Here is a 12,641-nt window from a genome sequence, read left to right on the forward strand (position 1 = left end):
CACACACACACACTCACACACACACACACTCTCACACATACACACACTCTCACACACACACACACTCACACACACACACACTCTCACACACACACACGCACATATGACTGTGGATGATGTGCACGTGATCAGCTGTTTCTCTTCAGCTTGATCATCTATCAGGTATTTGTATAATTAGCGTGAATGTAAAATGATCTGCCAGAGTTTTTCAGGATTGCGTTTGATCAGGTTTTGCCGGCGGTTCGGCTGTACAACATCAACATCATGTTCCTGCTTTCTGGAATCTCCTCTGGATTCTGTGAGCGTTTGATTCGGAGCGATCGGCGTTTTGTCGGTTTCTAATAAGCAACAATGGCTTATTTTTGTCCTCACAGACAGCGCAGGAAGTCAGGCCTCTCTTCTCTTTCTGCTTCCTGTTGCTCCTCAGAACAGAAATAACCTTCTCCACGAGGAACCAGACGCTTTTAACTTCTTAAGATGTACGATCAAACACGCTCAGGCTATAAAAATAAAAATGTGCAATAAACTATAGTCTAATAATCTAAACATTGAATATTTATTTAAATATGTCATATTCAAATATTACTATTTCAATGTATTTAATATTAATTTACCATTAGTTTGCACATTTCGTAAAATTATTTAATAAAATAATAGTTAATTTTAAATATGATCATTTATTTAAAGACATTTTAAATTAAACATTCATGCATTTTATTATATTGCATCATTTGTTAAAGCAATTAGAGATTTTATTTATTTAAATATTGCTGTTTAAATACATATAAATATATTTAATATTTCAATATTAAATGAAACATCAGGCTAGTGATTCTAAACACCATTAATTCATGTCATGCCTGTGATGCTAAACTAACACGCATCCTCTGGAGTAATGAAAGATCTGGGACGTTTGTGCAGTGGATGTCTCTCATGACGGTGACCTCTGACCTTAAACTCATGGGAAAGACGGGGTGTATAATGTTTCTGCCCCTCGAGACGCTGTAGTGAGTAAATCAGCAGGAAACCAAACGCTTCTCAGAGCCCACAGAACACACACACACACACACACACACACTAACCCGCTAACTAGCCGCTATTCGTTCTGTCCTGTAGTTTGATGAGTCTAGTAGTTACTACAGATTACAATTACTACAGAGAAGCAGCTTTCTTTCATCGCAAACACAATCAAACGGGAGAAACAGTGGCGTGGTTGTTATTACGAGGGACTCTAAAAAAGAGAATCTGGTAACACTTTAATTCGATAGTCCACTTTAGACATTCTATTAACAGTAAGTAACTTTGCAACTACATGTCAACTAGCAGTTAGTAGAGTATTAGTAGACTGTCTGCTTAATATCTTCTAACACTTTCTTTGTCAACTTATTCTACTAAACCTAAACCTACCCTAACAGTCTACTCTGAGAGTTAGTAGACATGTAGTTGCAAATTAATGAGAATTAGTTGATATGTAGTTGCAAATTAATGAGAATTAGTTGACATGTAGTTACAAATTAATGAGAATTAGTTGACATGTAGTTACAAATTAATGAGAATTAGTTGACATGTAGTTACAAATTAATGAGAATTAGTTGACATGTAGTTACAAATTAATGAGAATTAGTTGACATGTAGTTACAAATTAATGAGAATTAGTTGACATGTAGTTACAAATTAATGAGAATTAGTTGACATGTAGTTACAAATTAATGAGAATTAGTTGACATGTAGTTACAAATTAATGAGAATTAGTTGACATGTAGTTACAAATTAATGAGAATTAGTTGACATGTAGTTACAAATTAATGAGAATTAGTTGACATGTAGTTACAAATTAATGAGAATTAGTTGACATGTAGTTACAAATTAATGAGAATTAGTTGACATGTAGTTACAAATTAATGAGAATTAGTTGACATGTAGTTACAAATTAATGAGAATTAGTTGACATGTAGTTACAAATTAATGAGAATTAGTTGACATGTAGTTACAAATTAATGAGAATTAGTTGACATGTAGTTGCAAATTAATGAGAATTAGTTGACATGTAGTTGACATGTAGTTACAAAGTTACTTATAGTTAGTAGAATGTCTAAAGTGGACTATCGAAATAAAGTGTAACCGAGAATCTGTCTTTAAACCATTGCCAAGGTGTGAGCGTATTTATATATAATATAATAATTATACATACAATATAATAATGTGTATGTTATTTATTAAATAATAATGTTTGTTTTATTAATTAATAATCTGTAATAATTAACAACAGTATTTAATAAATATAGTTATGTATTATATATTGAATGCTACATGTATTTAATAAACTTTATTTTATTAGATCTATTAATAGATGTAAAAGATAAGTGTTATGTAATGTATACATACATATTATTAATTACAGAAATATATACATTTTGTTAAATAATGTTTTATTAATGTTAATTTGTTATCATTAATGACCATTTTAATTAAAAAAATTTATGTTTTATTTAAAATATACATTTTGTTATATATCATGTATGTTTTAGATATAATTATATATATAGAAAATATTAATTATATTTATAGAAAATATTAATTAGCATTATATTAAACCAATTTTGTATTATATATATAAAATGCTACATGTATTTAGGATAGTACATTTTAAATCTAGTAATATACATAAACTATAATTTTTTATTTAATACAGAATTTTTTTTAATTGATAATCATTTGTAATAGTGATATATAATATAATAACTAGTTTGTATATTTACTGTTACATGTATTTCATACAATTTTATTTACAATAATTTGTTTTAATTATATAATTAAAATTATTAAATATTATAAAAAATATTGTTATAAACTAATTATTTATAATATTAATAATCACTATTTGTAATTAGTTATGTATTATATATATTAAATGCCACATGCATTTAATGTAATTAATATTAGCTGGGTTAATATGCATAACCCTTTAGACTTAAAGCCATGAATGAGGTTGTTTTATAAAGATGTCATCATTCATTTGAATGTAATGTGAAAGTAAAAGCCTCCTCCTGTGCTGTGAGTGTGTAGTGGTGTGTAGTGGTGTGTAGTGTGAATCTGCGGCCGCAGGGCTTTGACCGCTGTGTTTACAGACAGACAGAGACATCCTCTCCCTAAATAAACACTCGTGTTCTCATGAGCGTCCCGTGCAGATACAGACTCCAAGCCTCAGCTGCTCTGGAGCTGGAGAAAGCACTGTTTTCTGCACTGAAACACAAGTGTTGTTCATGTCAATGTTTATGTTTGGCAGCAGCACGCACTGATGAAGCAGTATTGATATATTTGTGTTTGGCCGCAGACACAGATGCTCTCTAGCGCCACCTTCAAGTCATCATGACAAGAGACCTGTCAGTCCTGCTGCTGCTCCTAACACTGCTGGACACACAGGTGTGTGTGTGTGTGTGTGTGTGTGTGTGAGTGTGCGTGTGTGAGTGTGAGTGAGTGAGTGAGTGTGTGTGTGCGAGTGAGTGAGTGAGTGTGTGAGTGTGTGTAAGTGTGTGTGTGTGTGTGTGTGTGTGTGTGTGAGTGAGTGTGCGTGTGTGAGTGTGTGTGTGAGTGAGTGAGTGTGTGAGTGTGTGTAAGTGTGTGTGTGTGTGTGTGTGTGTGTGTTATGAAATACAATCAAATTGTATATTATTATTTATAAAACTATAAGTTGTTGAAAAGTAGATTAAAAGTAGATTTATTTGTAAAAAGTTTACATATTTAATACTATATAGTATTGTACGTTTAATAATATTTTTAAGAATAATTTAATAATAAATCTACTTGTATATATAAAACAGAAAATAATTAAAACACTTATTATTTAATAAATAGTATTAATTAATTATTTAAAAAATATATTTATATCTATATATGTCGTTTTTTTATTTTTTAGTATTTTTAAAGTTATTTTAGTATTTCAGGTTACACTAAAGAAAAAGTAGAAATATTGCTTTGGTAACTAGCTGAAAAAAATAATATTACAGACACATTTTATTTTATTAAGTAACGAGTAAATTGTTTTTTAAATGGTTTTAGTTATAGTTAACGATAGTAACTCTAACATGAACTAACAATGAGCAATATATTTTTACAGCCTTTATTAACCTTTGTTAATGTTAGTTATTAATAAAAAATACAATTGTTCCTTATTTGTTCGTGTTAGTTTACAGTGTATTAACTAATGATAACTAACTTTTGGTTTAAAAATACCTAAACATATTTATTAATTATTAGTAAATGTAAGATGAATGAATGCTGTTATATATGTATGTGATTATTATTAATATCTGCAGTTTTAAAAATCATTTAGTTCATTGAAATAAAACTGAAATAAAAAACAATGTAAATATTAAATGACAAATTTGAAATTAAAATGAAAAAATTTTGAAATAAAAGAAAATTTGAAATTTGAGAAAATTTAATAAAATGCAAATAAATTAACTGAAATAAAATAAGTTTAAGCTAAAGTATAATTACTGACGCTAAAGGTTAAGAACAAATTTAAGCTAAACAAATAAATAAATAAAAATGACAAAAGCATACAATAAATTAGTAAATTCTTGAAGTACTTAAATTACTAAAACTACTAAAAAGATTTTAAGCGAAATAATAATAATAAAGATAAAAGCACACAAAATGTAAAAGCTTAAGATTTAGTTGAAGTACTAAAAATGCTGGTAAGTTCCTTGTGAGTTGATGTTAACTAAAGTTGTTACTGTAGCTAATGTTTGATCTGATTGTGAAGTGTGTGTGTGTCTTGTGTGTAATGCTGCAGCTGTGTCTCTGTGAGGACGGGCTCGTCATGGCGATGATGAGCGATATCCCAGAATCCTCTCTTGATCTGAAAGTGACGCGCGAGCAGATCCTCTCGGCACAGTTTGAGTGTTACCTGAAGATCATGTACGAGCCGCAGCGCAGCGACCCGGGTGAGAGAACCCAGCCCACACACTCACTCTCACACACACACACACACACACACACACACACTCTCACACACACACACACACACACACACTCACTCAGACACACACACACACACACACACGCACTCAAAGACATCTTTGATAAATATATGTTTAAAAATATATATATTTATATTTAATAGATAAAAAATATGAACATTAGAAACATTGCCATGGCAAATAACTGAAATAAAATAAATTGATGTTTATCCTTAATATTATTATTATTATTTTGTAATTTATTTACTAAAACTGAAAAACTAAATTTAGGCTAAATAGAAATATTTAAAAAACAAATTAAATGACAAAAGCACACAACAAAATGACTAAAACTTAAACGAAAATATTAAAAAAAACTAATTTTAAATATTAATAAATATTATATTAACAATGCTAAAATAACACGGGCAATATTTGTCATTAAAATCAATTCTGAAAGAATGTTATAGTTTGTATTGATATAATATATCGTTTTTATTTTAATATTTTCTGTTTTAATTTGAGTTCAAGTTTTTTTGTGTTTTGTGCATGTTTTAATCATTTTTTATTATTATCGTTATTTTAAATGTCTGAATAGTTTTTATTATTTTTATTTAAAATGTTTATTGAATAAGGTTTATCTATATATGTAATTTTTTTCAGTTAAAGTTTATTTTATTTTAATTATTGAAAATCATTTTTTTAATGGTTTTAGTTTTAGTGTTTGATTCTAAAAACCCTGAACTGCGTAGCAAAGCATTGGCAGCTTTATCATGAAATACTTTTCCATTTTCTTCCGTTAATGTTGATATCTAGTAATGTTAGTAATAATTTCCGTATGATTTTGCGTTCGGCTCCTGTGGGAATGATAACGGGTTCACATCGTGATCGCTCGGTCTTTTATGGAGGGACTTTGAGGAAGCTGATAATGGCTTAATGATCGTACAGTAATAATTAGTGTAATTATGTAACTCTAATCTAATCGTCTGCCGGTGTGGAGATAAAGCTCCCAGAATCCACTGCAGCACGGCTGTCCTCTCTTCTGAAAGACAGGAAGTGGTTTATAGCGTCAGAGTTTGTTTCCTGTGATTGTACACGAGAGAGTTATGAGGAAACACGCTTTAGTCTCGAGTGTTTCTGCTGTGTTCTGGAGATAATGTAGTTACAGCAAAACATCTAGAAATCTTTCAAACAAGATACATTTACTGAAGAAGCAAATATTGCATGACATTAAGACTCTTTTAAATGATTTTTAAAATATTATTAATTATTACAATGCATTATTAATAACATTTAGTATTATAAGCAGTAGTATTTTTCTTGCCCCATTGGCAACTTTGTTAAATATGTTTCAAATTAATAATAATATTATAATAATAACATTTTATATTGTTATATATTATTTATTAATATTATTATTATTATATAATTAAAAATCTTTTTAAAATGAAATTAAGCTGAAATAAAACAAAAAATAAATATTAGACGAAATGCTTAAACTTAAAAAAAAAAAAAATTAAAAGATAAAAGTTAGAAATGTTTAAGTTTACATAATAAAATTACTGAAACTGAAATAAAAATAAATAAAATTAATTTAGAAAATAATACAAATGTCAAAAGCAAATACTAAAATGAAAACTAATTTAATAAATATTAGTAATATTAGTAATAATATTAATATATGTTATAATAGTATATAATAATATATAATATAGTAATAATATGATATATGATCATTTATAATAAATAAAAATAACACTTGCCATATTTGGCCACAAACTTAATTTCAAAATCTGTTCTCTTCAAAACAAGTCAGATTAATTTTGCTTTAATGATGTTTAGATATTTCACTGTTAAATTAACTTTACTTTGCTAAAATAATTCAAAATAGAAAACAATATAGTGTTTTATACGATACAGATCGACTCATTCACAGTAACAAACATTACAATTTTAGTGTTAATGCAATAAAATTAATCAATTATGGAACTAAAGCTGTATTATTCAGATCAATTCAGTTCAATGTGTGTGTGTGTGTGTGTGTGTGTATTTATCTCTGTGTGTGTGTGTGTGTGTGTGTGTATTTATCTGTGTGTGTGTGTGTGTCTGTATGTGTGTGTGTGCGTGTGTGTTTGTGTTTGTGTTAGTGTGTGTGTGTGTGTGTGTATTTATCTCTGTGTGTGTGTGTGTATTTATCTGTGTGTGTGTGTGTATTTATCTGTGTGTGTGTGTGTGTGTGTATTTATCTGTGTGTGTGTGTGTGTGTGTGTGTGTGTGTGTGTGTGTGTCTGTGTGTGTGTGCGTGTGTGTGTGTGTGATATGATCGACAAGTTTGCGATGAGTCACAGATTGTAAATGCAGCGCATGAGTCTTTCACATTAAATCACTCTGTCGTGGTACTGGGCTGAAGTCCGTTACATTTAAATGGGGAGGAATCAGAGGGGGTGGATGTGGATGTCTGTTGATGCATGGGGGTTGGTTTAAGGATAAAGGGGGTTGGCGATGAGAAGTTGTGGAGCTGAAAGAGGGGTGGTGGAGGGGGTTGTGGTGGCTGCTTCATCCCCTGAGGAACTGCCTCGGATGCCAAGCAAAATCTGTCTCTCTCTCCTCTCTAGCACCTGAGGGCTAATCTGTCAAGCTCAGTAAGCACTGGGCTACCTGACTCCATAACCATCTGTGTGTGTGTGTGTGTGTTTGTGTGTGTCGCCCCCTGCAGGCCCATACTGTAACCGCACGTGGGACGGGTGGCTCTGCTGGGGAGACTCCGCCCCCGGAACGGCAGTTCAGCTATGCCCCGCCTACTTCCAGGACTTTGATCCAACCGGTGAGCTGATGACAGCTGTCACTCACAGTGATGCAGCCTCTGTGTGACAACCAGATCATAGAAATGTTATCCCATAATTTATATACACCACCAACAATACATGCAGTGGGGTCCAAAAGTCTGAGACCATGTTGAATCTGGGATATATATATAGGCCTATATATGTGTGTGTGTGTGTGTGTATATATATATATATATTAGGGCTGTAAAGCAATACCATTTTTAAATCTAATTAATTTCATGATGTGGCGATTAATTAATTGCAAATTAATCGCACATCAAATCTGGCTGAGAAATTACTCCCAAAGATCATTTAAAGTCATTGTTGTGTAAAGCATCAAGTAGACATTACGAAAAGTAGCTTCAGCAAGAAATATTTGATTTGATTCAATTCTTAGAACAAAATATTAGTTATATATTTATATATATAATTATTAATTTAATTGAAGTATTCTGAATTTAACAAAAATGATATTTTTTTCACTTTTTGCATAATTTGACAACATTACAGCTTCATTTAATTAAAAAAAAACGTCATCATTATCAATAAATTATTAAATTGTTAAAGTTTTATGAATTCAGCTGATTAGACAAGCTTTTTGATTATTAATTCAGAAAAATGTAAACAGAATTTGGGGGGGGGAAATAACACGGATTACTAGGCACCTAAAAATTAATTTTAAATTAAAGTTAAATTGCAAGGTTTTATGATTGATTTCAAGTTTGAAAATTGATTTCAGAGTTCCCTATTATTATACAAGTGTTTTAATAAATTCAATTAATAAATAAAAATTATTTAATTGTTACATTTGTTCATGAATTAAATTGATTAGACAAGCTTTTGATTATTAAAATGTAATTAAAGCATAATCCAGAAAAAAAACTAAAAATAAATAACAGATTTCTAAAGCCCTAAAAATTTAGTTTTGGTTAACTTTTCAATAAATTGTTGTTAAATTGTATGATTTTTTTTTATAAAAACAGAATTTGAGAAACAATAAAATGAAAAAATGAATAAAACTCATTTCTAGAGCCCTAAAAATTACATTTTAGTTATTTATTATTATTTAATTTACTTAGATTAAACGTTTAATTTTTTAACTTTTAACATTTTTTAATTTAACCATTAAAACGGAATTTTACAAAAATAATCTAAATAGAAAAAAAATGAATTTGTGTGATGCACACAGACTCTGCTCACATTTCTCATTGCCCTCCATCAGAGAAAGTGACCAAAGTGTGCGCCTCAGACGGCCGCTGGTTTCGTCACCCGGAGAGCAACCGTCTGTGGGGGGAAATAACACGGATTACTAGGCACCTAAAAATTTATTTTAAATTAAAGTTAAATTGCAAGGTTTTTTGATTGATTTCAAGTTTGAAAATTGATTTCAGAGTTCCCTATTATTATACAAGTGTTTTAATAAATTCAATTAATAAATAAAATTATTTAATTGTTACATTTGTTCATGAATTAAATTGATTGATTAGACAAGTTTATTAATATTAATTAAAGCATAATCCAGAAAAAAACTAAAAATAAATAACACCGATTTCTAAAGCCCTAAAAATTTAGTTTTGGTTAACTTTTCAATAAATTGTTGTTAAATTGTATGATTTTTTTTATAAAAACAGAATTTGAGAAACAATAAAATGAAAAAATGAATAAAACTCATTTCTAGAGCCCTAAAAATTACATTTTAGTTATTTATTATTATTTAATTTACTTAGATTAAACGTTTAATTTTTTAACTTTTAACATTTTTTAATTTAACCATTAAAACGGAATTTTACAAAAATAATCTAAATAGAAAAAAAATGAATTTGTGTGATGCACACAGACTCTGCTCACATTTCTCATTGCCCTCCATCAGAGAAAGTGACCAAAGTGTGCGCCTCAGACGGCCGCTGGTTTCGTCACCCGGAGAGCAACCGTCTGTGGTCCAATTACACGCAGTGCTCCGCTTACACCAAGCACAAACTCGAGGTCAGAGCTTCACTTTTACTCATCAACCCAATCCTCCAGAATCCTGACGGCTTACCCTCTGTGTGTCTCCCGCAGCTCACGTTAGTCAATTACTATCTGGCGATGGTGGGGCATGTCCTGTCCATCATCTCGCTGCTCATCTCCATCTGCATCTTTTCATACTTCAAGTACGTCAGAAAAACAAACACATGAAGACGCTGTCAGTGAGGAGACAGTAGCAGATCATTTCTGTGTTTGTGAATGTAAGTGAATGGATGATGTCTGCGCAGGTGTTTGAGCTGCCAGCGGATCACGCTTCATAAAAACATGTTCACCTCCTTCATCCTGAACTCGTTCGCCACCATCGGCTGGTTCTACTTCGTCGTCGGAGATCAGCGGACCAGAACAGACTCGGTAAGTGCATGCATACTGTATATATGAGCTGAACATGATGCTCTCTCATACTGTAACTTACTGTACAGAGGTTTCCAAACTGGGTTGCAAAAAAATTGAGAGGAAAAGCATTACAAATATGTCAAAATTAATGTGTGCACTTAAAATATGAATGCAATTTGTAATAATAAAAGCCAAATATACAAAATAACAAAAATAACATGTTTTGTTTAAAAAATCATATATATGTTATTTAAATAAAATCTGCTTTGTTAGCATATGCATACATGTATATTTTTTATATACGAACTAAAACTCATTTTAAAAAATAATTTACATTATTTGAAATAAAATCAATGTTAGCTGAAAATATAAAATATTCCAAATTATTTTACTTCAGTTTTTTTTCAGCCACTCTTATTTGTGAAGTACTAAAATAACTAAAACTAAGTAAACTAAAACTAATAAACAGAAATTAAATAACAAAACTATATAGACATATTGACAAAGAACAAAACTTAATTTACAAAAAAAAAAAATCTGTTTTTGGTTAAAAAAAATCATATATATTTTTATATATTAACTGAAACTAAAACCATTAAAAAAATGGTTACTTGAAATAAAATTTAAATTTTTTTTTAAAAAACGTCTGCGGTAGACTCAACCTAGACGTTCCCATTCAGTCAGTCACGTTCAACGTTACGTCAGTGACTGACGAATTGGGATCTCGCCCGAGAGCCCAATCACCTTCGATTCGTCAGTCACTGACGTAACGTTGAACGTGACTGACTGAATGGGAACTTATTTTACTTCAGTTTTATTTCAGCAATTCTCATCTTTGTTTAGTTTAACGAAGTACTAAAAAACTAAAACTGAAATAACTAAAACTAAGTAAACCAAAACTAATAATTAAAAAGTATTAAAAACTAAATGGACATATTTACAAAACTTGTAATCATGTATTAAAATATACTAAAACATTTACTACAATTAAAGTAAAAACAGAAAAAATGTAACGTAATTCAAAATATTAACAAACTATAATAGTATCTCAATGATACTAAAATATATATATATACAGCATATTCCTATGTGTTAATAAAATAGTAAATATAGTAAAATAGTAAAAAAAAAAAATCCTACATAACATAATATTTTATCATCATTTTAATGTTTTATATAATAATAATAATAGTCATATTTCAACCATTTGCTTTTGTACAACTACAAATAAATATATAAACATATACATGATCTGATTTAATAACCTGTCCCCATAACTCCTAAATGCTTGGCAATACCTCATTCTGATTTTGGAAGCAATTATTTGATTCAGCTGTGTAATAAACAGAGTAAAAGACTATATATTTAATGACGTGTGTTTGGCGCTCGTGTTGTTGTTGATGTTCAGTCTCAGATCGGCTGTAAGCTGCTGGCTAGCATCATGCAGTACACCTCCTGCTCCAGCTACTTCTGGATGCTGTGTGAGGGGATCTACCTGCACACGCTCATCATCGTGGCCGTGTTCGTGGGAGAGCAGCAGCTGGGCTGGTATTACGTCCTCGGCTGGGGTATGTACTGAGCCGTACGTAGGTAGGCAAAAGCCAAGGGCCCCCTAAAATGCAAACAGCGAACGGTTGCTGTTTACGGTGTTTATTAACACGACAACCGTCCGATTTGAACGTGCTTCAAAACATCATGCATCTGAAGCTGTAATTAAATATTGAGAAACAGTGTGTATTATATGTTTATGATTGTTTTAAACAGCGTTGAGGGTAGTAACGCATTACAAGTAACGCGAGCTACGTAATCAGATTACTTTTTTCAAGTAACTAGTAAAGTAACATTACTTTTTAATTTGCAAGATAATATCTGAGTTACTTTTTTTCCAATTTATTGACTGACAGCTCTGCTGTCCTCGTGTTGAGAGAAATCAGATGTTACTGTAGTTTAAAATAAATATGAATATGCATTAATTCATCTCACTCACTCACACAAAAAAACACAGATTCAGTATTCCTCAAAATGAATAAAAATAATGCAACTCAGAATATGACGCAAACCTGCAATAAATAAATGTTAAACAACACAAATATGCTTTATGTATTTAATCCCATTCTATTAAGCAATGTCTTTGCTTCTGGCCTTCGATGATGCAGTTCAAGCGTACTAATAAACACAAATTACTCTAGACAAACATTTGTGTCTTTGTTTATTGCTGAAGTGTGTTGAAATGTCGTCTTCTGCATTCTACTGTACTTTCCCTTCAGCCTGAGGCTTATTCATTTCACTTTTGGTGTGAAAAGGCTTTTATATTTGCCAAAAATATAACTTTTTTTATTTTAAAATCAAACAAGCAAGCCCTGTCCAGATTTAAAAAGTAATGCAAAAGTAACGTAACGCATTACTTTCCAAAGTAACGTAATTAGTTACTTTTTTTATGGAGTAACGCAATATTGTAATGCATTACTTTTAAAAGTAACTTTCCCCAACACTG

General features: G+C 30.5%; 1 protein-coding gene across 1 annotated transcript in view; it reads left to right on the forward strand.

Moving 5' to 3' along the window:
- LOC107570190 (calcitonin gene-related peptide type 1 receptor-like) overlaps window positions 1-12,641 on the forward strand; it is a 37,683-nt gene that overhangs the window by 14,230 nt on the left and 10,812 nt on the right. Inside the window, exons 2-9 of the mRNA XM_016256397.1 lie at window positions 3,335-3,423; window positions 4,799-4,949; window positions 7,681-7,788; window positions 9,660-9,772; window positions 9,848-9,939; window positions 10,042-10,165; window positions 11,556-11,715; window positions 11,912-11,919. Of these exons, the coding sequence (XP_016111883.1) occupies window positions 3,370-3,423; window positions 4,799-4,949; window positions 7,681-7,788; window positions 9,660-9,772; window positions 9,848-9,939; window positions 10,042-10,165; window positions 11,556-11,715; window positions 11,912-11,919 (810 nt within the window). The 5' untranslated portion in view covers window positions 3,335-3,369. The remainder of the gene's footprint in view (window positions 1-3,334; window positions 3,424-4,798; window positions 4,950-7,680; window positions 7,789-9,659; window positions 9,773-9,847; window positions 9,940-10,041; window positions 10,166-11,555; window positions 11,716-11,911; window positions 11,920-12,641) is intronic.

The sequence above is a fragment of the Sinocyclocheilus grahami genome, unplaced genomic scaffold, assembly GCF_001515645.1.
Source record: "Sinocyclocheilus grahami isolate Dianchi unplaced genomic scaffold, SAMN03320097.WGS_v1.1 scaffold1425.1, whole genome shotgun sequence".
NCBI lineage: Eukaryota > Metazoa > Chordata > Actinopteri > Cypriniformes > Cyprinidae > Sinocyclocheilus > Sinocyclocheilus grahami.